The sequence below is a fragment of the Podarcis raffonei genome, chromosome 5 (genome assembly GCF_027172205.1).
Source record: "Podarcis raffonei isolate rPodRaf1 chromosome 5, rPodRaf1.pri, whole genome shotgun sequence".
In the NCBI taxonomy this organism is placed as follows: Eukaryota; Metazoa; Chordata; class Lepidosauria; order Squamata; family Lacertidae; genus Podarcis; species Podarcis raffonei.
The window spans coordinates 2,100,453-2,125,840 of NC_070606.1; the positions used below are offsets into that span (position 1 = coordinate 2,100,453).

Consider the following 25,388-nt stretch of genomic DNA (forward strand, 5'->3'; position numbering starts at 1 on the left):
TCCACTTACGTGTGTGCGCAGATAACGTGAGTTAACTCTGTATTGCTGCACTTTTGGGAAACTTTGTGAGCGCCAACAGTCCTTCAGAATCGTGTTTATATTAGTCTCACATCAGAGAAGAATCCTGAATGGTTTCCCCCTTCTCTCTTCTTAGGTACAAATCCCTGTGCAGAGTCCAATGGGGGTTGCAGCCACCTTTGCCTGTACAGGCCTCAGGGCTTGCGCTGTGCCTGCCCCATAGGCCTGGAGCTGATCAGTGACATGAAGACCTGCATAGTCCCAGAAGCTTTCCTGCTGTTTTCTCGCAGAGCAGATATCAGGCGGATCTCTCTTGAGACTAACAACAACAATGTTGCCATCCCACTCACAGGAGTTAAAGAAGCTTCTGCTCTGGATTTTGATGTAACTGACAATCGCATATATTGGACAGACATTTCATTAAAGGTAATGCAGTCATGCAGTCAACACCCATTGACTTCAGGAAAAATTGAGCAAAGCCGTAACATTTTACTAGGTACTTGGAAGAGAGTTTTATCCTGTTGAAAGTTTTGAGAACCAGCCCAAATGTCTGCTGCTTAAGGGGAGTAAAAACACTGAGGATATTGGATGCACCCACTCTTCTGTCCCTTTGGAGTAGGGCAGCCCCATGTAGTACCAGCCAAATACATTTTGGCACCTGAGGCAAACCACGAAATAGTGTCCCCCTCCCCACCAGGGAAGAAGGGGGGAGTGAAGACCTACATTAGGAACAAGGGGGACTAAAGCTCAGGGTCAGGATCAGCTGCCCCATGGATCCTGCCACCTGAGATGGTTGCCTCACCTCTTGGGTGGAGCACAGATACTTCCTCTGTTTGTCGATACAGTGACATTGCAAGCAAGGGAGTATAGATGTGCCAGGGTTCCTTGATACAGTCGATACTACAGCTGGTAGCTGTGGGGAATCCTAGAAATCTTTTCTGGCAAGACAAAGGGGGAGTGGAGGATGCCAGGAACGTTTACAAGGAGGATATGTCCCCTAGAAGCTGCTTGAGAAAACTTAACCCAGTGGCACCTGGACCACACTGGAGCTCTAAATAAATGTACTAAAGGAGTGTGCTGTTTACTAGCTTTCATGTGTACGCTCTGTCTCTTGCCTTCCCTCTCTCTTCTGCTACTTCCCATTGCAGACCATCAGCAGAGCATTCATGAACGGTAGTGCCTTGGAGCATGTAGTGGAGTTTGGCTTGGATTACCCGGAAGGCATGGCTGTGGATTGGCTTGGAAAGAACCTGTATTGGGCCGATACTGGAACAAATCGTATTGAAGTGTCAAAGTTAGATGGGCAGCATCGCCAGGTTCTAGTGTGGAAGGATTTGGATAGTCCTCGGGCATTAGCACTGGATCCTGCTGAAGGGTGAGGTGCTTGCTTAATTTTCTGTGTTAAGCTATTAAACCAGATGCTGACTCAATTTCAGCAAGGCTTGAGGAAATGCTGACTGTGCTATGAGAATGATCATTTAGCCAGTGATTTCAAACCTTGCTACCTTTCTGTTCTTCACATGCGTGCTGATGAATCTCTCTATGTCAGTCACAAACCCCTTACATGCTGCAGTGTTCTTGGTTATTTCCTACAGTACGTTCTCAGTCCACATGTGGTGCAAGCCAGGCCTGCTGGGTCTCATCCTAGCCCTGGATGAGTTGAGAGTATATCCTGTTACATTGATCATGGCAGGAAAATATTAATTGTGGTAGACAAAAAGGAAATCTTCTTGTTGAATAACCCCTGGTAAACCCTAACTCATCAAAAACAAGGTTTGCCCATGTCAGTGATTTTCAAACATGTAATGCCAAGGAATAATTGGAATAAAATAGGCAGTATAAGGGTGTGATAATGTGATCCATAGAGTAGATAGGATCATATGTTGTTACACCAGAGGTAATGGACTTTACTGTACTACAGTTGCCATCATCCCTTCTTCTCTCACCATTGGCTGTGTTTGGTGGGAGTTGGAGTCCAACAATGTCTGGAGGGTCACAGGTTAGTCATCATCACTCTCCTCCTTACAACCCCATGCCATGACAGAAACAGTCTAGATCCAAAGCTACAACAAGCTGTAATAGCTTGTTAAATCTTCAGTTTATTTTGCAGTATAAAAAGATGTCGAATTTCCCCTATACAGTGGTACTTCAGGTTACATACGCTTCAGGTTACAGACTCTGCTAACCCAGAAATAGTGCTTCAGGTTAAGAACTTTGCTTCAGGTTGAGAACAGAAATCGGGCTCCGGCGGCGCGGGAGCAGCAGGAGGCCCCATTAGCTAAAGTGGTGCTTCAGGTTAAGAACAGTTTCAGGTTAAGTACGGACCTCCAGAACGAATTAAGTACTTAACCCGAGGTACCACTGTACATTTTTCAGGCAAAACCATTAAAAGATGAGTGCCAATAAAAACAATGTGTCTTACTTAATATAATAACCAGGGCTTTTTTTCAGCCGGAACTTACTAGAACTCAGTTCTGGCCCCTCTCAGGTGGGCTCCATTGCCATTATAAGAGAACAAGGGAAGCGTTCATGGTGAGTTCCAGCACCTAAAATAACCAATAAAAATACAATTAAAATCATCCAGCATAGTGGATTATAATTACCACAACAAACAGAAAAATCATTAGGTGGTCTGCCAAGACTCTCAGCAATTTTCAAGTGGTCTGTGGGGAAAATGCTTGAGAACCACTTGCTCTAGTCCGTTGCCTGCTGCCCTCCATGATCTTACTGTATAGTCCACTTTTCCTCTAAGACACTCAGACTGATGTACATATATTCCTTCTTTATCTTCCACAGCAGCCCTGTAAGGTAAGTTAGGCGGAGAGTCATTAGTTACCCAAAGCTACCCATTGTTTGCAATGGCTGGGTGAATATTTAAGCCTAGGGATCTATTATACACAGTACAGTGAAACTATTTACCTCTCAAAAGAAATGAAAGTTATGTTGTGTGCTAAAACAAATGTTTAAGCATTATAGTTCTGATATATTTCTATGTTTTGTCTTTGGTTCTGTATGAGATGAATATGGAATATTTGATCTATATTTTCAGATTCATGTACTGGACAGAATGGGGTGGAAAGCCCAAAATTGACAGAGCTGCCATGGATGGTAGTGAACGTACAACATTGGTGCCAAATGTGGGACGGGCTAATGGGCTGACAATTGATTATGCTAAAAGAAGATTGTACTGGACTGATTTGGATACCAACCTAATTGAGTCTTCAAATATGCTAGGTACAGTTTTGCTGGTTTAGCTAGGATTCTTGAAGTCAGCTCAAGTGGGGATCAGGGTATTTAAAATACTGCCTGCTCCAGTAAACCCAACTGCTAAGGTCTCCAGTGAAATCTGACTGGCCGGCTAGCTGGCTGTCTCTTTCCCCCTCTTCCAATCTACTGCATCTGATCCATTCCTCTTGATGTTTCATTGTTTTGTGAAGACTGTCATTCTCCAGTGTGCTCTCATGGTTAGTTATTTCAGTCCCTGTTTTGTGATTGACTGGTTCTGATACTAATTTAGTGCCTTTGTTTTCTGCTGACCCATATTTTGTTTTCTTACTTAGTTTTTAATGGTATGCAATGTTTTGAACTGTGGTGCTTTTGAAAGACAGAAAAGGGGATATGTACATTTATTGTAAAATGAAAACATAAAAAGTGCTCCCACCTACAAAATGTACAGTCTCCAGATTAGAGTTGAAGTCTGAATGCCATGAACCAGCCACTTATTCATTAGTATTATATAGACATAAATTACTGTCCTATGAAAAAAGATTTATGAATATAACTTTTTACATTGTCAGAATTACTTTGTTGTGGTGTGACTAAAAGGTTTTCCTATAAATTTCTCCATTCATTCTCCATTCATTCATTTGGAAAGTTTCACTTACTGTATTTTTCTCTCTATAGGATGCACTTTTTCCCCTCCAAAAATTGAGGGGAAATGTGTGTGCGTCCTATGGAGCGAATGAAGGCTTTCGCTGAAGCCTGGAGAGCGAGAGGGGTCGGTGTGCACCAAGCCCTCTTGCTCTCCAGGCTTCAGGGATAGCCGCCTGAAGCCTTCCGAGCGCAGCGCAAGTTCCCGCTGCGTTCTGGAGGCTTCAGGTTCCTTTCGCTGAATCCAGGAGAGTCTGTGCTCGGAAGGCTTCAGGGATAGCCGTGCGCAGCCCCTCCAGCAGGAAGAGGCTGCATGGGGCCATGGCTTCTTTAACCCCATGCAGCCTCTCCCGGCAGGGAGAGATTGCACGGGGCTAAAGAGGAAGCCAAGACAGCGCTGTCTTGGCTTGTGCCATAGCCACGCGCAGCCCCTCCGGAAGGGAGAGGTTGCACGCACCCTGTACGCTGCTCTTTGGGGCTGGGGGGGGGGAAATAAGATTTTTTTTTTATCCCCCCCCCTAAAAACTAGGTGCGCCCTATGGTCCAGTGCGCCCTATGGAGCGAAAAATACGGTAATACTTGTTTATCAAAAGGAGCTCAGGGTGGCATGCATTATTCTCCTTCTTCCCATTTGTCCTTGCAGCAACCCTGTGAGGTAGGTTAGTGATTGGATCAAGGTTACGCAGCGTAGGTTTGAAACTGAGTGCAAATTTGAAACTGAGCTCCCAACTTGTAGTCCTACTAGCTAATCACTGCACCACACTGGCTCTCATGTTCATTATATCTTCTATGAGTTACTGTAGATGCATTTGATTACAACTCTCCTTCCGAGTGTGGGAGAGGTGGGGAAATCTTGACATCAGTATATATTTTTCTTTCTAAAACAGGTCTTGACCGTGATGTTATAGCAGATGACTTGCCTCATCCATTTGGTCTGACTCAGTACCAGGATTACATCTATTGGACAGACTGGAGCCGGCGAAGCATTGAACGTGCCAACAAGACCAGTGGCCAAAACAGAACTGTCATCCAAAACCACTTGGATTATGTGATGGATATCCTAGTATTCCATTCCTCTCGCCAAGCGGGCTGGAACGAATGTGCCTCCAGCAATGGGCATTGTTCCCACCTCTGCTTGGCAGTGCCTGTTGGTGGTTTTGTCTGCGGATGTCCAGCTCACTATTCCTTGAATTCTGACAACAGAACATGTAGTGGTAAGCCATAAACACAGTTAGGTGGTGCAGAGGGCAAAGGGCTATGTTTTCGTGGTTCGTCTCAAATATTACAGTAATGTTTGAAATTCAAACCAAAATGAGCTATAGCTGTAGTGGATGGAGCAGGAATATGCCAAATACTGAGCCATTTCCACTTGTAACATAGACAGGTTTGTTGATATAGCTTGAATCATGCAAGATTTGAATATAGGTTGCATGTGTTAGGCTTTTTGTTTTTTATTCATCGCTGAAAAACTCAGTAACTTTCTGTTTAGTTGTTTCCCTAAATGCTCAAAACACATTGTATGAATTAGTTCTCTAATCCTGACACTAAGCATAGGCCACTAGTAATATACCTATATTTCAGATTGCAGAACTCAGAGAGCCTAGAGCCTTGTTGGAGGCTATCCAGCAAGTTCATGACTGACAACATGCTTGAATTTAAGATTTGAACTTAATTCTTAATACTAAAGCCATAATGGAGACTATCAAGATATCCAGAGCAAAATAGATTTAAAAAAATTGTGTGTGAAAAACAATTTGTATGTCACACACCCCTCGCTGTTTAGTTAGTTAGTTTTGTTTTTGCCAATTAATTAAAGATAGCACCCTAATTTGCTAAGTAGCATAAACATGTTTTTGTTAAATGAATAGTTTAATAATTGTTTTTGAAAATGACCGGTTGGCTTTTTTGTATTTATGTTTAAGCCCCTACCAGTTTCCTGCTCTTCAGTCAGAAGAATGCAATAAATCGCATGGTGATAGATGAGCAGCAGAGTCCAGATATTATCCTTCCAATCCATAGCCTCCGGAACATCCGAGCCATTGACTACGACCCTGTAGACAAGCACCTGTACTGGATTGACTCTCGGCAAAACATTATCAGGAGGTCACAAGAGGATGGCAGTCAGGTATCTTAAGTGTGGGTTCTTTGGGTTTCTAAAGTGACACAGCAATCTCTCTCTATTGGAGTTACAGTAGAAGCATGAAAATGAGAAGTGCTGCACTTTTAATGGATTATTGAATCTTTCTTTCTTGCTTGCTTCCTTGCTTTCTTTCTTTCTAAACCACCCTATACCCGAAGGTCTCTGGGCAGTACTTATATTTGATATAAATTCATGTGACTTTTTGTATTGTATCAGATTGTTAATGTTTGAGGTTTTATTATGCTTTTAAATGTGTTGGAAGCCACCCTGAGTGGCTGGGGCAACCCATCCAAATGGGTGGGAAAGAAAGAGAAAGAAAGAAAGAAAGAAAGAAAGAAAGAAAGAACATTATTATTATATTCTGTTTCAACGCTTGGCTGTAACTTGAGCCAAGGAACTTTGAGGCTCTGAATTATTGTAAAGCCATTGCTTTCATATAGTAATTCTGCATTGTGTGGCTAATTCTCTTCTGGTTGCTTCCTTGGATCAGTCTTCAATCTTTTTCTTCCCACCCCAGAGCTTTACGGTTGTGATGAGTCCAGTTCCAAATCAGAACCTAGACATACAACCCTATGATCTGAGTATTGACATCTACAGTCGTTATGTTTATTGGACTTGTGAAGCCACAAATGTAATCAATGTTACACGCCTGGATGGAAGGCTGATGGGGGTGGTGCTGAAAGGAGATCAGGATAGACCCCGGGCCATTGTTGTGAACCCAGAAAAAGGGTAGGTAGAGTGTTGCATGGAATATACATTCTTAAAACTCAGCAATTAAAGCGCCAGATTCTCTTTTTCATCAGCTCACCTTTTTGAAATAGAAGGTGCTTCTGTGACAGAGTAACTAATGGAAGAACGGTTGACAGCAGAGTGGAATGACATGTTGGGTGGACTTAACTGGTAGAGGGATGGCAGTGGGGAGTGTGGCTGTGTAAGAGAGAGAAAAACGGGGTGGGGGGAAAAATGAGAGAGATTGCTATAGTTGAATAGTTAGGGGATAGCTGTTATGAAATTTGACATTGATCGTTATTGGATCAGGGAAATACAACTTTAAAATATATATAATATCAACATCTTAGATATTATGCTCCATAAATAAATATATGGGGAAGGACAGCTTTTAAGAAAAGGACATAAATGATCTAACTCTGTTTTTATAGGTACATGTATTTCACCAATCACCAGGAGAGGTCTCCTCCTAAAATAGAAAGGGCTGCATTAGATGGAACTGAACGTGAGGTCTTATTTTCCAGTGGACTGAGCAAGCCTGTAGCCTTGGCAATTGACAACCAGTTGGGGAAGTTATTCTGGGCAGATTTTGACCTCCGGAAAATTGAGAGCAGTGACCTTTCAGGTAGAGTAAAACAACAACTTCCTTTTACCAATTTTAATCAGTGTTGTAAGTATTTCATAAACTGGTAGGAAGGAATGGGTAGTCTCTCCTGCTCCATTGCTGGTTTCCCCTTTCCTCTTTATATTTTCATTGTAGTGAATTTGCAGAAATTTCTGTGAGGCAAGAGCAGACTACGCTCAGGTTAAATATACAGTCATACCTCGGGTTAAACGTGCTTCAGGTTGAGCATTTTCTGGTTACGCTCCGTGGCGACCAGGAAGTAACGGAGCATGTTGCTTCCGGGTTTTGCTGCATGCGCAGACACTCAAAATGACGTCACGCAAATGCGCGGAAGCGGCGAATCGCGACCCGCAGGCGAGGGTTGTGTTCATGTCAGGATGCGAACGGGGCTCCGGAACAGATCCCGTTGCATCCAGAGGTACCACTGTACTAAAAAAATTGCTAGTGTACCCATTGAGCATTTTCTTGCGCTAAGCTCTATGGAATTGGGTGATAACCAGCTCTGTAAAGCAGCTTATCAGTATGTTTTAGACAATTATTATTTTCCAGGACTGGGCTCTGCATTAATCTTGAGAGTGTCAACTAAGGGATGGATTGGATCTTCTGGCTAGAATCCAGAACAGACCTACAACTAATTGGAAACACCAAATTTTTTCCTTGGTATCCACTCCTGAAAACAGTATTTTAGAGTTCATTATCTGACCAAACTCTCACTGGTTTCCTTAGGAAGTGCTTATATTGAGCTGCATTTCCAAGTGATGCCCATTGCAGTCTTGGATGGCTGCTATATAACAAGGTCTTCTCCATAGACAGAGCGTGTATTTGTAGTCAACTTCAGGTCAACACTCATTATCTGTTAGCCTGTCCCCTATGGCTGGGCAATATTTGGTTTTCAGCATCGCAATATACCACCAGTTAAACATCATGATTTTTCAGTACATCATGATGTCTGATAGCATGCTTCAACTCATACATGCCAACTTCATGGGTCTGAGGACAGTTCAGTGCCCCAAAGTATGCTGGGATGGGGCTGAGCGCCCCCCCCCCCCCATGTTGAGGGGCCGGCCCCAGCTGGGCCTCCCCGTGGTGGTGGATGGCCTCCCTGGGCCTCACAGCCTCCTCCCAACATGCGTAATGTTACATGTGTGTGACGTCAGGCACATGCAATGAGCCCCCCTCCAATGTCGCGTGGAACTCTGCGCCTCTATGCAATTTTGTGGGCATTTTTACAATTTAAGTAAGTAGTTGATTTAATAAAAATATTAAATAAACTTCCATATAATATATTTAATATATTTTCCACTAAATTAAGAGTAGTTCAAGTTGCATCTGTTTCCGCACTCGGAGGTCTAAGTGGAATAAGCCCCATTGAATTCAGCAGGACTTGCTTGTGAGTAGACACATTTTCTTGCACTGCTTACTGACAAACACTCTCCCCATCATTCACACCTCATGTCACATAGTACCCAACCTCCTATTTCAGCATAAGGCAGCTAGTTAAATCTTCCTCCGCCATTTCCCCCTGCCACAGAAGGACCCCCCCCAAAAAAAAACCCATCTCAAAGGGAGGGAGGGAAGCAAAGAGATAGTAAAGGTAAAGGGACCCCTGACCATTAGGTCCAGTCGTGACCGACTCTAGGGTTGCGGCACTCATCTCGCTTTACTGGCCGAGGGAGCCGGCGTACAGCTTCCGGGTCATGTGGCCAGCATGACTAAGCCACTTCTGGTGAACCAGAGTAGCGCACGGAAATGCCGTTTACCTTCCCGTCGCAGCGGTACCTATTTATCTACTTGCACTTTGACCTGCTTTGGAACTGCTAGGTTGGCAGGAGCAGGGACCGAGCAATGGGAGCTCACCGGGATTCGAACCGCCAACCTTCTGATCAGCAAGTCCTAGGCTCTGTGGTTTAACCCACAGCGCTACCCGTGTCCCTTCAAGCAAAGAGATAGCCTCCTTTAAATAAAATTTAAAAACCTTCATTTTTAATATGAAGGGTAGCTATTTATTGGGAACCAACAACGTAAACACCACCAGAAAATCAAAATCAAAATACTCCCCCCTCATGGGTGTGGATCTTTGATTGTCTAGCCGTGGGGGGTTCCTACTGGATTGTTAGCAGGCTCTGCACAATTAGCTAAGTGCTGAAGAGTTTTGGGGGTGAGAGCAGGCAGTTCAGCTTAAAGAGTTTGTGCTGGTTTGTGTAAGTTTACAGGTGAGGGCTTATTGTCATCACGAGAGGAGGGAGGAGCAGGGAGAGATGGTGCCTGCTCTCAAGAAAAGTTCAGCTGAGCTGTCAGTCTCCACCTTTTTTTCATATTTCACTCAAGTGTTTCAACCAGGCAATATGCCTTATCATGATGTCATTTCAACATCAGTATTCAGCGGTATAGCAATTTATACAGACCCAAGAGATTGCCTTCTGAAACTTCCATTTGCACAAGCAAGCAAGTACACCCCCACAAAAATGGTCCTGATTGTCTCTTTTGAGAGACAATAATAGCTTTGTGACATGCAAAGTGGCCCCCTATGCACTGGCTGTCAAAAAAAATAAAAACAAGGAAAAGGAATTAAATAAAATCACTATAAATTGTTGTGGAGATTGGGAGGTTCAATATGAAATCAAGCTGGATTTGCGTTTGTTGGTGTCTTTGGTAACTTTTCTCTCTTACATCATGAATGTTGTCATGGATGTATGATCTGCGTTATTTTATTAATACTGTTACTACAAATTTGTCAAGGCCGTGGGCAACAATCGTATGAGCATAAAAATATAAATTTCTCTAAGATCTAGTCTTTAAAAGTTGTTGTTTTTATTATGCTGATATACGGTAGTTCAATTTTAATTGATGAAAGCCACTGTGATGGACAGCAGAAGCAGACCAGAGCCTGACGATGCAGTCCCCCTGAAACTCCACCAGAGGGCTGGAGCCTCTCTCTGATTGGCTACAGAGTCAGCTAGACACAGAAGGGGGAGGAGCAGCACTCTGGGAGGGAGAATAAAAGGAGCCGTTTCTGAGGGAGAGAGTGAGATAAGGCTAAGGTTCAGGTTCAGGGAAGGCTGAGAAGATAGATAGGGCTGGATTGCAGAGGAGAGCTAGGGGTAGGATAGGATTTGACTGAGGGAGACCTGGTTCTGAGTTCAGTTAAGCATCCACCCTGAGGAGACCATCTGGAGCAAGAGGACAGAGCCTCCTCGTGTGGAGGGTCTGGGAAGGAATGCAGACCGGAGTGTTCTGGGAGGTGGAACCTGAGGGAATTCACGTGGAACCTGGGTCTCCGTCCAGCCAGGAGGGGAGAGTTCTTCCGGGTCCAGAAGACTCCCAGGAACAAGGGGGTCTGTTAGACCATTGGGAATATCTCAGGTGTGGGGTTGTGAAGTGAGGGGAAAGTGAGGGAAAGTGCCCCTCACTCGTCAGCTAAGGTCGTAACCTAGGAGGGAAGCTGGGCTGCTTTAAAAGTATTTAACTGCCAAAGCTAAGTAACAGAAGCTAAAGTTTAAGAAGAGCTATACCCATAGAATTGTATTTAAGCCGGTGTCATCTTTTTACCTCGTTTTAGTAATAAGTTAACTTCTACTTGAAAGAACGAATTTCCTGACCTGTTTTGTTTCACAATCTTCTTTTTTAATAAAACTTTTCTTGTTTGCTTGATCAGCTGCTGCCTGAGGCTCTAAATCATTAAGTTTTCCCTCACACAAGTCCCCCACATGATAGCCTGTGGTAAATTGAACAACTTCATGTAATTGGCATGCAGTGAGGTGTGTTGCTCTATATTTAATTACAGTGGTACCTCGGGTTACAGACGCTTCAGGTTACAGACTCCACTAACCCAGAAACAGTACCTCGGGTTAAGAACTTTGCTTCAGGATGAGAACAGAAATTGCGCAGCAATGGCGCGGCGGCAGCAGGAGGCCCCATTAGTTAAAGTGGTGCTTCAGGTTAAGAACAGTTCCAGGTTAAGAACGGACCTCCGGAACAAATTAAGTTCTTAACCCGAGGTACCACTGTATTAATTGGTGATAAGTGGTAGGATCTGCTACATATTAGTTATGTATTTCAACATGTATATTAGAAAGACAGGTTTTACACACCCACACCCACCCACCCACTGTCCTGGATCAGACAAACAGTTCACCTAGTACAGCATTCTGTTTCCCACAGTGGCCCACCAGATGTCTTTGGGAAATCTAAGTTTGAGGGCAAAAGCTGTCTCCCACTGCTGAAACCTGGCGGTTGGTATTCAGTGGCACAGTGTCTTGTAATCTAGAGTTTACATATAGCATACAGGGGGTGTTGAGGGCTTTTGTTCCATCTTCTGGCTGTTGGCCATTGGGGTGCCTCAGGATGCGTCTTTTCCTTTTGTTGTCTGAGGGAGGCTGTGAGGAATCATGAACAGATATGGAGATTGCTTGCTTCCTTTCAGCCCAAAACTAATGTAATCCAGATATTAAGATGGGTTGGGAAATTTGTTCATCTGGATAGAGACTTGTAATCCGTTTTGGATGGGGTGATTTCATGAGGTGACGTTCTCCTTGGAAGACCAACCAAGCACGTGAGTGGGGCAGTGAGTAGTTACTTGGTGCATTATTTCTCATTGAACCCTTGTTGCCACATTTTCCAACTATATTTCTTCTCCACTCCATAGGAGCCAATCGGATAGTCTTAGAAGATACCAACATACTACAACCAGTAGGTCTGACTGTGTTTGAAAACTGGCTGTACTGGATTGACAGACATCAACAGATGATTGAAAAGATTGACACAACACTTCGAGAGGGACGTATGAAAGTTCAGGCTCGTATTACCCAGCTCAGCGATATTCATGCTGTTAAGGAACTCAACATACAGGAGTACAGTAAGTGTCAAGCAACATAACAGGGAAGAAAAACTAAACCCATATCATATGTGGTTAAGATTTTGTTGGTTTCTTTATTATGCTGTTCGCTACCATTGAGGGATCCCCCAGTAAACTCCTAATGAGCCGTAGGGTTACCTGGAATGTAATTTGGAAACCACTGATATATGCTGTATTTTATTTTTTTAAAACAGTTTTAATACATGAACAATAAGTTTCCACTCTTATTTTGCTCCGTAGGACAGCACCCCTGTTCCCAAGATAATGGTGGTTGCTCACACATTTGCATTGTCAAAGGTGATGGAACGACACGTTGTTCCTGCCCTGTGCACCTTGTCTTGCTTCAGGACGAACTTTCTTGTGGAGGTAAAGCTTCTTTTTATTTTGTTTCCATTTTTAAGTGGCATCATTCCCCCTATATAAGTCAATACATGGAGGGATGCGGGTGGCGCTGTGGGTTAAACCACAGAGCCTAGGGCTTGCCGATCAGAAGGTCAGCAGTTCGAATCCCCGCGACGGGGTGAGCTCCCGTTGCTCGGTCCCTGCTCCTGCCAACCTAGCAGTTCGAAAGCACATCCAAGTGGCAGGAAGTGGGAAGCCCAGGTAGTGCTAACCACGACTAAAATCATATCATTCTAAATCATGATTAAAACAGAGCTGGCTTGGGGTGGGGTGGGGGAAAGATTTGTACTAAAGAGGGAAGAAGGAGTGCACAAGCTTGCATCTTGCTCCAAACCATTGTTAAGAGAGATGCCTCTGCAGTCCAAGGCTAGACATTTAGGGAAGTTAACATTTTTTCTCTGTCTCTGACCTTACAGAGAAAGTGTGAGGATTTTGAAGTGTTAAACCAATATGAATTAGTTAGCTTATTTCCACAGCAAACATGTCTACATGTTAGAACAAGGGTATTTCAGCAATGTTTTCCTAGACATTTAATGCTATGCTAAAATGTAAGTGTATGTGAGGAAGAGAAAGAAATAGATATCTCCAAATTTATGCTCCATTCAATCAATAGTAACTACAGTTTTGCTAACTAGGGTGGAATCTACACACAAATAAAAACCGTTCTGAAAATGCTTTTTTTTTTAAGTGTTTTTAAAAATACATTGAATTTTCTATAAGGCTCAGCATCACCATCTAGTGTCACATTGTATATTTCACTTAAAACACACTTGAAATGTTTTATTTGCAGTTGTATAGCTGAGTCCTAGGTGTGAACAGCTGCAGTGAGATTGTGGTGGTGACTGGAAGGAGCTTAAAAAGCCCTCACTCTGAAACAAGACCTATTGAATGCATTTATAGAAAGCACATAACTAGACACTGAGTCACTGTGGTGCACCCATCTGCTGTACATTATATCCCTTTTTAATGTTTTCATATAGACTTATTGTAGAACATTGGAACATGAGCTGCCTTCGTGAACACAACTGGATTGCACTAAAAACAGAACTCTTCATGTCCAACTGAAACATAAAGGCATAATAAGGAGCTTATTGCCCAGGCAGGTGCATTATATGACCCATAAGAGCAGCAAAATAACCAGACTGTACAACAGTGATGGGATAAAATTAGGCCAAAACTTTACTAGGATCAGTTCATAATTCCACAAGCCCCATATTGATGGAATGAATCCACTGGGTTTGGACTACTACAAACCTGTTCCATAGGAGTTGGCCAGCGTTGAACGTTCCCGTGGTGCAAGCCAAGCAAGCAAGATCTCACTGGGGGACCAGGGTGCAGATTCCAACCAGGCAGATACCCAACCCAAGCTTGGGTTTGCTGTGGTCAATCCCCCCCTCAGGCCCCTGTGTTGATCCTGTCCAATGCCATTTCCACCCTCATACAAACAATGTTCTTCCACCTAACAAAGGAAGGCCATAATTTCACTGAGGGAAAGTGGGGAGGGAAGCCCAACGAAGTGCCAATCAGGTTGAGGGGGGCAGGAATCCTTTCTGGCCCTGTCAACCAGCAACCCAAAATTGCTCAGTGTAGGCTCTAACCTGAGGGTGGGCAGGCAGGATGCTCTCAAAGCAAAATGGCTCAGAGTTCCAGGGAAAGCAGCCTTATATAGGCTTTCTCCCTCCCCCTTGCAAGGACTCGTAGTACAGCTTTTTCCCATGAGCCATTCCACAGAGAGGATAGTGGGCAAAACCTTTCCCAGTATTTTGCTGCAATCTATAGGCCACAGCGCCGCCAAGCAAAGGCACTTATTGGGCATGGAACACCTAGCAGAGGCAAAGGAGGATTCTCGTGTGTGTGTGTGTGAGAGAGAGAGAGAGAGAACTTAACCGCCTAGTGCAGGGGTCAGCAACCTTTTTCAGCTGTGGGCCAGTCCACAGTCCCTCAGACCATGTGGTGGGCCGGACTATATTTTGAAGAAAAAAATGAATGAATTCCTATGCCCCCAAAATAACCTAGAGATGCATTTTAAATAAAAGCACACATTCTACTCATGTAGAAACATCAGGCAGGCCCCACAAATAACCCAGAGATGCATTTTAAATAAAAGGACACATTCTAATAATGTAAAGACATGCTGATTCCCGGACTGTCTGTGGGCCGGATTGAGAAGGCGATTGGGCCGCATCCGGCCCCTGGGCCTTAGGTTGCCTACCAATGGCCTAGTAAGATGAGAAGAAAAGACAAAACTCAGCAGATTAGACCCAAGTGCTCGTCGTTCCCAACAGTGCCCAACAAAGCAACTGTTGCCCTGTTTATAACCAAGTATTTCATTTAGTGTATTGCCCAGAAGTGCCCTAAAATACTGCAAAGTTTGTATGCTAGTTGGCATAAGAGTAATGGCTCATGGCTTTCAGTTTATATAACCAAATGGCCCAAAGTACAACTCATCTGTGCCATAGCTTGACAACAGGCTAGTCTGTTCTCATTTTAAAACAAAGGGAGGAGAGACAGGGAAGATTTTACAAAGAGTTGTGTAGCTGGACATGGGATTGCCCACTCCCTCCTCAGATTGAAATCTGCCTTCTTTCTTTGGTTGTGGCACTTTCAAAACCATAGTGAGAGTGGCTGGGAGGGGTGGGGTGAGTCAGGCATCCTCACAATATCTCCTTGAGGATAATCCCAGGGACAAAATAACAAAATATAAATAGACCCATTATCAGCACTAGGTTGCAATTCTTTTTAATTTAACACTGATTTTGTTTTGAACCCGGAGTGTCTATTGCTCTTGAAACCATGTAGATCTTGAGTAGAAAAGACATTACATTAGAGGCTGTTTCTGTTCTGCTGTGTAGATTCCGGAGTTTAGTTTGACTATACATCATTGCATCACCAAAGTTCAGTCATTGCAGTGGGAGAGGCAGAGGTTGGTTGTTCACAATTCAAGCAGAGCCTTAGTTTTGGTTTTCCATAAATACGGCCTCTATCTTCCCATAGATATTTTTGACACTTGATCAGATGTTTATGTGCTGTTACTTCACAGTTTCATTCTTCTGAAAAAAACCAAAACTTTTTCGTAACAGAACCACCAACATGCTCTCCTCAGCACTTCACATGTTTCACAGGGGAGATTGACTGTATTCCTGCGGCTTGGCGCTGTGATGGGTTCACTGAATGTGAAGATGCCAGTGATGAAAAGAACTGCCCTATGTGCTCAGAGTCCCAGTTCCAGTGCGAGAGTGGCCAGTGCATTGACAGTATCCTTCAGTGCAATGGAGAAGCAAATTGTCAGGATAGCTCAGATGAAAAGAAATGTGAAGGTATTAATTTTTCCAGCTCATGAAAGAAACTGGAAAATTGATTTGGAGATGAAAAGGAAGAGGAACAGTGGCAACTTTTTAAACAGTCTTGATATACGTATTTCAAACAACGAAAATCTCTTTAGAATGAATTGTCTGTTCTAACAGATACCTACTGCTGTATGTATTCTGTGCAGCAATAAGAAGTACAATTCTGAGCTTAGGAAATCCAGTTTCTTTACTGAGAGAAACTGAATTCTGAAACTTACTGAAACCTTGCAAATTGAGTGAATTTGCATAGTTCCTGTTCTGTAATTTTACCAGTTGGTGTATTCCAATTTTGTTTGCTGTTGGGAAAAGCAAAGAGTCACATGGGACAAGCATTGGAAGCCTTTTCAGTCCCCAGCCCCCGGCTCACACTTTTAAGCATATATTTACAGCCCATATGATTTAAAATTTGCAAAACTCAAATTCTTGAGAAGCTGAATTTTGCATTCAGTGCCATAGACTCTCTGACTTGTGAGGAGTGATACCTGCCCTCTTCCCATTGGCAACTCCCTTTGTCCCTTCTTCCTTTATGAAATTTTCTGAAAGGGATGGAGGAAGGGAGAGCTAGAAAACAAGAGTGATTTTTATCTCTCACACTCTCTCTCAAGAGCCAACTCTGCTCTCTTCTTATGCTAGTGGAGACTAGCCTGTTCCTCGCATGCTTGAGGTTTTAGGTAACATATAGTGGGCTACAATAGTGGTTTCTGAATTGCCGGAGGGTCTCTAGAGAAGGTAGATTAGGGTCTTATTGATTCTCCCTATTTACACCTGCTACAAAAAGCAGTCACCTGCCAGAGCCCCCAGGGCCTCAAATTTGTACATTGTTCAAGTCAAATAGGCTTGATTTGCCTCCTGATTTAGAACTCTCATAATGATAGGCTTTGATACTATTCATTCTCTTGATTTTTATGCTGAGCATTTGGCTAGTTGTTTCAGAAATTTGTGATATTAAGTAAACGCATGTTTGCTTTTATCCTCCTCCAGTGCTTTGTTTAACAGATCAGTTCCGATGTGCCAGTGGGCAGTGTATTGGGAAAAACAAGAAATGTGACCACAACTTTGACTGCAGTGATAGCTCTGATGAACAGGGATGCTGTAAGTATGAAGTTTAAATACAAAACAACTACTATTTTGATCCATTTCATAAGTTATCTTGCTTGTAGAATACAAATGATAGAAGTTAGCTTTATATTAGTTGAAATAAAGATAAATAGCTTACGCTGCTGTTATTCTGGAATTGAAGTGAGAGAATGAACAGAATAAACAGAATTAGGAACCAGACAGCATCCGTATATCGCATTCTTTCCCCCTAGCTACACCTTACAGACTCTCTACCATGCAGATGGCTCTTATCATGTGGAAAGAATCAGTCTTCCTGCTCAACCTTCCTGACAGACTAGGACACGAAGACTTCCCACATGGTTGAGACCACCCATGCAGTAGAATTTTAATGGTACAGCTGCACAATGCCATTTTTGCAACAATCCCATGGCTCCAAATGGCATGTGCTTCAGCTCTTAACTCTCATCATCTAGTTAAAGAATACTTTTATCCATTCTCAGGAGAGCTAAAATGTCCCCTTTCAAGCATCTCTGCATAATTCCATTAATCCCATCAGTTTCTTGCTACCTCACTTCTCACTTAAGCTAGGAGCAGATATTTCATCACAGCCTACATCTCCCACTAAAGATGTGTGGCAAGTTAAGATTCATAAGGGATCAAGGTATTCGATTTCTGGGAATGGAGTTGAGAGATGACCTAACCTGGGGAGAAAACAGCAAAGACCTGATGAAGAGAGCACAGCAGAGGTTATATTTTCTGAGAATCCTCAGGAAAAACAATCTCTCAAAGGACCTGTTGATGGCATTTTACCATTGTACTGTTGAGAGTGTATTAACTTGTGGTCTGTGTGTGTGGTTTGGGAGCTCACGGTCACTGTCTAGGGTTGTAAAGACTGCGGAGAGAATAATTGGGTGCACTCTTCCCACCTTGGATCAAATCTATGCTTCCAGGTACCATAAGAAAGCGGCAGAGATAGTGCAGGATAGTGTGCACCCCGGAAATGATCTCTTTCAGCTTCTGCCTTCTGGAAGAAGGTACAGGGTTATAAAGACTAGGACTAGCCGCCTGAGAAACAGTTTCTACCCCAGAGCCTAGAACTTGCTGATCAGAAGGTCAGTGGTTTGAATCCCCACGACGGGGTGAGCTCCCATTGCTCAGTCCCTGCTCCTGCCCACCTAGCAGTTCCAAAGCACGTCAAAGTGCAAGTAGATAAATAGGCACCGCTCCGGCGGGAAGGTAAACGGCGTTTCCGTGCGCTGCTCTGGTTCGCCAGAAGCGGCTTAGTCACATTGGCCTTATGACCCGGAAGCTGTACGCCGGTTCCCTCGGCCAGTAAAGCGAGATGAGCGCCGCAGCCCCAGAGTCGGTCACGACAGGACCTAATGGTCAGGGGTCCCTTTACCTTTAAGGAGTCTTTATGGGAGTTATTGTAGTTAAAATGGGGTATCAGAGTTTTTAGGGGGCTAACCAGGTTGGGATAGCTGGCATAGCAGGCTTGTTGGGTTTTGAATGTTTTACGTAGATTTTTCAATTTCGTTGTTCCGTATGGGACAATGACAATAAAGATTATCATAATCGTATAGAGTGGCAGGACTCTAAGGTTCAAGTTATTTAAAATGTGTATTTGTTATCTCCTTACTTTTAGACACAACAGAGGAACCAGCCCCGCAAGCCACCAATACAATAGGTTCTATCATTGGTGTGATTCTCACAGTTTTTTTGGTTGGTGCTATGTACTTTGTTTGCCAGAGGGTATTGTGTCAGCGCATGAAAGGGGATGGAGAAACAATGAGCAATGACTATGTCACACATGGACCAGCTTCTGTACCACTGGGCTACGTTCCTCACCCAAGCTCTCTCTCTGGATCTCTTCCTGGTTAGTCATCAGACAAACAAGCATTTTGGAACTTTGTTGTCTCTTATGTTCTGTCTGAATGAAGCTTCTCATAGTTTTGCTGATGTGTGCCAACAAAACAATGTGAATTCTGGCTTCTATTTTTGGCAACTGTACTTGCAGAAGCTGCAACTAGAATCCTCAAACATTATTTTTATAGTCAGTTGGAGTTTTATGCACCACCCGCTTCTTCCACTGGCATAAGTGTGGCAATTCCTAGGCTCAAATATATCCGAATTAACAGTTTACTGAAGCCCTAATATGAGTCTGACCAAACTGCGGGAGGTAGTGGAGGACAGAGGTGCCTGGCGTGCTCTGGTCCATGGGGTCACGAAGAGTCGGACACGACTAAACGACTAAACAACAACGAAGCCCTAATAGGCTGATAGGAGTGGTGCTGAAAAGTGATTAGCGGTAGACCCGGTGGTGTTATTGTGAACTCAGAACAAGGGTAGGTGGAGTGTGCCATGTGGAAGTATATGTTTTAAGACTTACCAACTAAAACATCCACTCTAACTTTCACCAGTCTGGTGCCTTAGAGCTTTATTGGACTGCATCTTCCATCACCCCCAGCAAGCCCAACTTAGGTGGCTAATGCTGATGGGAGTTGTTGTCCAGTATAGCTGGAGGGCACCAGGTTGGCGATTGCTGGTCTAGTCCTTTTGATTGAGTGCTGGCTTTCCTCCTCCATCTTCAGATCTTCTTGGCAGGAATTAACTGCCTTCCAATAGCACTGTGTGTAGTAGTCTTTCCTAAAGTACATGCATACGCCAGACCTGGACACATTATCTAATAGCAACTAAAGCTCAATTATGCAACCTGTGTAAGTTATGCAAATTGAAAACGTTTGTATGATTTCTTAAACTTTGAATATTTACTTTTGCCGTCATTACCTTCCTAGTAAAAGTGGGTGTCCAGTGTGTGGGTGATAGGACAGACCAGGAGGGATCTCTTTTATAGACATTTACAAACAAACGAAAAGCCCAAGCACAGGAACTGAGGGCTGTCAGCAAAAGTTGATAGCAGAGAGACTGGCAGGCAAATTGCTTCCCTTCAACCCAGGACCCCAATGGAAGAAGGGGCATGTAAGCTGTGAGGTGTCGCTTTACAGTTACTGTATTGTGTGAATAGTAGGAGTGGCCATGCAAGCAGGAAGCCCCCGCAGAGCTGACCTCCAAAGCAGCAGGGTCACAGATATGGGAAGATGTGTGGGCAGGGTGACAGTGAGGGTGGGGTGGCATAGGAGTGCTGGACTAGCCCCACCTCTGCATCCAAACCACTCTACCCCCACCCCATCCCGAAAAGTGGCAATGGCCCATGGCCCATTCAGTGGTTTAACAAATGTGTGTAGAAGTGGTACTTGGTGGAGATTCTTTAAAATGTGTAAAGCCTCCCTAAAAGAGTAGTTATTCATGTTATTTGGAGAAAATATGGGTGCTATTAAAGCGTGCTTGGGCATATGGTCCCTGCTATCCAGAATACTATTGTATTCTATCAATGTTGTGAATGTTGATTAGTTTTCTTTCTGTTTTAGGAATGTCCCGTGGCAAATCTGTCATCAGCTCACTCAGTATTATGGGTGGAAGTAGTGGACCTCCATATGATAGGGCCCATGTTACTGGGGCATCATCCAGCAGTTCTTCAAGCACCAAGGGCACTTACTTCCCTCCAGTAAGTCACTTCTGATAAACTATTCTTTCTGTAATTTGTAGCACTGCTGAGCCTAGCTCTGAAAACTGGACCATAAAGCCTCTTTTTGCAGCACAAGAAAAGGACAAAGTTAGGTCAATATTCTAACAAATCTGTAATGTAATATTGAGCAGGAAAGCTAAATATTCGATAGAAACTTATTATATAAATATTTTTTCTCCTTGGAGCTTTCAGTTTGAAGGCATAGTCTGAAGGTACACAATATAGCAACTTTTCTGAATCTAAGAAGATTTGAATCTGATCAGTGCCTTGATGGGAGACTACCATGGAATTCAGGGTACACTTTCTTAAATTCCACTATGGAAATAAGACATATAAATGAAGTGAAATAAAAGCAAATGCTTCTGAGCAGTAAAAATGAGTAGTATGTAAAACACTAGCATTTCCATATACCTACAGGATCACCATGCCTTACACATGCCCACTTGACTGCTTCGATTGGTAGAATTGGCGCTACTACAGGTGCCACATAATGCCCATTCTGCATTTGTAAGAACATGATTGTTTAGCATGGCAGTGCCAGCACTTTGGAACTCCCTGCCTATTGCGATCAAGCAGTCACTTTCACTGTATTCTTTTCTGTGCCTGCTAAAAATGTTATTGTTTAGACAAGCTTAGGTAAAGGTAGAGGTATCCCTGACCGTTAGGTCCAGTCACAAACGACTCTGGGGTTGCGCGCTCATCTCTCTCTATAGGCCGAGGGAGCTGGCATTTCTCCGCAGACAGCTTCCGGGTCATGTGGCCAGCATGACTAAGCCGCTTTTGGTGAACCAGAGCAGCGCACAGAAATGCTGTTTACCTTCCTGCCGGAGTGGTATCTATCTACTTGCACTTTGACGTGCTTTCGAACTGCTAGGTGGGCAGGAGCTGGGACCGAGCAACGGGAGCTCACCCTGTTGCGGGGATTCGAACTGCCAACCTTCTGATTGGCAAGCCCTAGGCTCTGTGGTTTAGACCACAGCGCCACCTGCATCCCCCTTAGACAAGCTTAGCCAGATGCTTAGAAAGTTGAGGTAATCTTAACCTGTTTTAGTATTTTAACTTTTGTATGTTTTACAGTATGGTTGTGTTTTTTCTCAATTTTATTGTTTTATAGCTTTGAGGGTTTTGGGTTTTTTTACAATCAAGCAGCGTATAAATTTAATTAAGTAAATATATATGACATTGCTCAAAATTCTAAGAAACAAAAAAAAATTACACTTTTGAAAGGTTCAGTCGTGATTCAAAATGGTGTTCAACAGTAGACAAAAACCTGCTCCTTGATCTCAGTGACTGTCAAAATGGTTACAATATATTATGAGGTGTCATAAAGAACTGACTGCAGGCCTAATCTTCCATGTTTTTCCAGTGGTTTTGCTGCTCCTTTCTCACCTTTATCCCCACTCTAGGTGGTTTAACAAACTTGTGTGCACAAACAACTTTCCAAAATACATACTAAATGGTAGAAGCTAGTGCTGTGCTTACTAAGGATTGGCTTACTACTGCTGTGCTTAAAATATTGCTTTTAAACTTTGTTATGGTTCTGTTAAAATTGTCTCCCCTCCTCTCCCTCTCTCTCAAAAGATTTTGAATCCTCCTCCATCACCAGCTACTGAGCGTTCACATTACACGATGGAATTTGGTTATTCTTCAAATAGTCCATCTACCCATCGATCGTACAGGTAATTTTATTATTTGCATTCATTGGCACTGTAGTGTGGCATTTCAAATAAGTCTACTAAACCTGTCTAGCCCCCAAACATTTTTACTCCATACATGGTGTGCATGTAGTCATTTGTAGTACACAAATGTCATCCGGAAAGAAAATAGTCCTCCTCCCACTTCACAAAACTCCATCTTAGAGACTGCCCTGGCTTACAGGGTGCTGTTTACAAGCTTGCACCTGTGCCAGCTGCTTTCTTAGCAGTGAATCGAAGGCACCTTTAATTCCCAATATTTGTAAGCCCATGGGCTGCCTTTGGGATGGCCAATTGGGTTGTCTTTTGGGGTATGCATATATGCTTCCCGAGCCAAGACAGTATCAAAATGGAAGGCAGAAGAAGTGAACGAATATACCACTCCCTGAGCAAATAAGGTTTACTGAAATGTCATGCAAAGCAGGTCTTTCCTTGCACTGTGGAGGCTACACAGGGAGCTGCCTTCATTTTTCATTTAATGCAAAAGCTGTCTAAGGAGAAAAACATAAAATGTGTTTGGACTTTTCCAAAATGTCTTTTTATTGTGCATTCATGATTATTTGTTGTGTTAATAATAGGATCAAGGCAGTTAAGCACAATCTCACTTTCCATACTGTTTGTGCCTGCAAAATGTTCAGGACTGACATACTGCTTCATTTTCCTATCAGTGCATGTCCCATAGTTTCCTGCTGAAATCCTGTAACTTTTTATACCAGAAATAGCTCAGATAGCTCACTTGGTTAGAGCATGGTCCTGATAACGCCAAGGTTCGATCCCTGTAAGGGACAGCTGCATATTCCTGCATTGCAGAGGGTTGTACTAGATGATGCTCAGAGTCGCTTCCAACTCTGTGATTCTATGAAATGTTCTGGGTTATGTTGCTGCTTTTGTTTTGATCCTGCCTTTGTTGGGCACATATTTCCCTTCCAGATGGCAGTAGTGCTGTAGTGCTCTAACATTGGGGAAACATTGCAGGACAACTAATAAAGTGAAATTGATGTGTGGATGGTGCAATATCAATCAGCCATCAATGTACTTTTATTGCACCAACAGCATGTTGCAGGAAACACCCACACCCACAAAAACAACCCTTTGCCTACTGATCATATTGGCATGTTGCATGGTCAAGGAAATCTGAGATTCCTTTCAAATGTTGATGCGTCTTTCCTTCCTAACTCTTTTTTTCCTTCCCATCCCAGTTACAGGCCATACAGCTACCGCCATTTTGCCCCTCCCACTACACCATGCAGCACAGATGTTTGTGACAGTGACTACGCCCCCAGCCGTAGAGTGATGGCAACTGTGGGAAAGGGTTACACCAGTGATTTGAACTATGATTCTGAGCCTGTACCCCCACCGCCCACACCACGCAGCCAGTACTTATCGGCAGAGGAGAACTATGAGAGCTGCCCACCATCTCCATACACAGAACGGAGTTACTCTCATCACCTCTATCCACCGCCCCCTTCTCCTTGCACAGACTCCTCATGAGAGACTCCCTCCCTCCTTTGACTGCCTCCAACCCACAGTGTAAATACTAACTGTCCTTATCAAGAGGGGGGAGGACATGAGGCAGGCTATAGTGTGTACAGCTGAAAATTATTAAATGAGGGTGGGGGTTATATTGCATATATCTTGTACAGAAAGGGGGTGGGGAGAGAGAGAAGGTTATTTATATATTTTCCTAAAACAGTTTGCTGCTTTGTGCCATAAGAAAATTTTAAAATTTGTATACGAAGTTTGTTGTTTATTTTTCCAAATGGAACACAAGAAGATGCCTTAAAATTTGTGAAGTGACTGAGCACATAGGGAAATAGAAGGATCAAGGTTGTGTTGCTGTTCAATGAGCCAAACACCAAAAAGGAAAAGAAGAGAGCTTTTGACAAGGAATAGAACTAAGGGAACCGACCATAAAGCAGCATATATAAACGTCTTCAAAGAGCTGAATAACCTCTGGCATTTGCTCTGATGGACCAGCAATTCAAATTAAAGCTGAAGAAAACTGATAACTAATGGTACATAAACCGGACAGATAACTAATGGTACATAAAGGGCTTTATTCTCAGAAGTGAAATCATGGATGCTTATACACTTTTGAAAAGGGCACCTTTTTGTTTAATTCACATTTTCTGAAGTAGCCAAGTTGCATCATTTCTACGTTTGTCCCTTTCTAGGTGTTCTATCATTTTCTTGGCTGTGGTTATGTTTCAAGTCTCTGTGTGTGTGCTAAAAAGAACAATATAGGTGTTCAGTGGATTGTGGCTGCTTATTGGGTGCCACAATAACCTTCTGAGAGGAGAATAAGGAGTGGGCCTCGAGCTTGCTTACTTCTTCCCTTATGTCTCCCTGCTCCATTTTGCAGGGCCAGGAAGGTCTCTTTGTTAGCATCTGTCTGCTGTAAGAGAATCAAGAGAAGGAGTGCACAAACTTAAGGACTGTTCCTAGTTCCACCACCATGTTAACTCTTTGGAGCTGAGTAAAGAATGAATGGGCCTTTTGTGAATATCTAAGTGTGTGGGGGTGCATGTGTGTGAGAGGAGTCTTCCCCCCCCTTCCTTTCCTGGCAGCACAATAGGATTATGTTCTACCAGGTCAGAGCTATTCCCATCATAAAGACAAGGGTAATTATACCTGAATACCTTTTCCTGCCAGCGCTTTAAAATGTTTCAGTGCCCAGAAAAGGTGTTGTTGTATAAAAATATAATGACATCATCATCATCATCATCATCTAGATGTAATATTTATGAACTATAAAATTTTACTTTCAGTTCTTAGTTTAATGTAAATGAAATGTTATGTTCTTGCAGTACTTTCAGTGGCTAGTGAATACCGCAGTATACAATGCTTACATATATATTTTAAAATGATATTTTTCTTTATTAGGAAACATTTAAGCCTTTTTCATTCAGGATGCACTCTGGACCTCCTTGGTTGTTTGAAACACGTCTTCCTGTTGAAGTTAAGTAACCCAGTCTTTGCAGTGCGATTTCCACTTCCTCTTCTATGGCAGAAATTCAGTTCTTAAGCATAAACTGCTGTGAACAACAGGTTTTTTTACCATCA

At 43.2% G+C, this 25,388-nt stretch overlaps 1 protein-coding gene across 4 annotated transcripts in view; it reads left to right on the forward strand.

Moving 5' to 3' along the window:
• Positions 1-25,388, forward strand: part of LRP6 (LDL receptor related protein 6) — a 102,496-nt gene extending 77,108 nt beyond the window's left edge. For all 4 annotated transcript variants that reach the window (XM_053387525.1, XM_053387526.1, XM_053387523.1 and 1 more), the window contains 15 exons: positions 155-444; positions 1,167-1,393; positions 3,068-3,252; positions 4,776-5,102; positions 5,811-6,013; positions 6,546-6,757; positions 7,189-7,382; positions 12,028-12,237; positions 12,478-12,603; positions 15,720-15,956; positions 16,968-17,078; positions 18,691-18,921; positions 20,474-20,610; positions 22,213-22,310; positions 23,525-25,388. In XM_053387525.1, the coding sequence (XP_053243500.1) occupies positions 155-444; positions 1,167-1,393; positions 3,068-3,252; positions 4,776-5,102; positions 5,811-6,013; positions 6,546-6,757; positions 7,189-7,382; positions 12,028-12,237; positions 12,478-12,603; positions 15,720-15,956; positions 16,968-17,078; positions 18,691-18,921; positions 20,474-20,610; positions 22,213-22,310; positions 23,525-23,816 (3,080 nt within the window). In that variant the 3' untranslated portion in view covers positions 23,817-25,388. The remainder of the gene's footprint in view (positions 1-154; positions 445-1,166; positions 1,394-3,067; positions 3,253-4,775; positions 5,103-5,810; positions 6,014-6,545; positions 6,758-7,188; positions 7,383-12,027; positions 12,238-12,477; positions 12,604-15,719; positions 15,957-16,967; positions 17,079-18,690; positions 18,922-20,473; positions 20,611-22,212; positions 22,311-23,524) is intronic.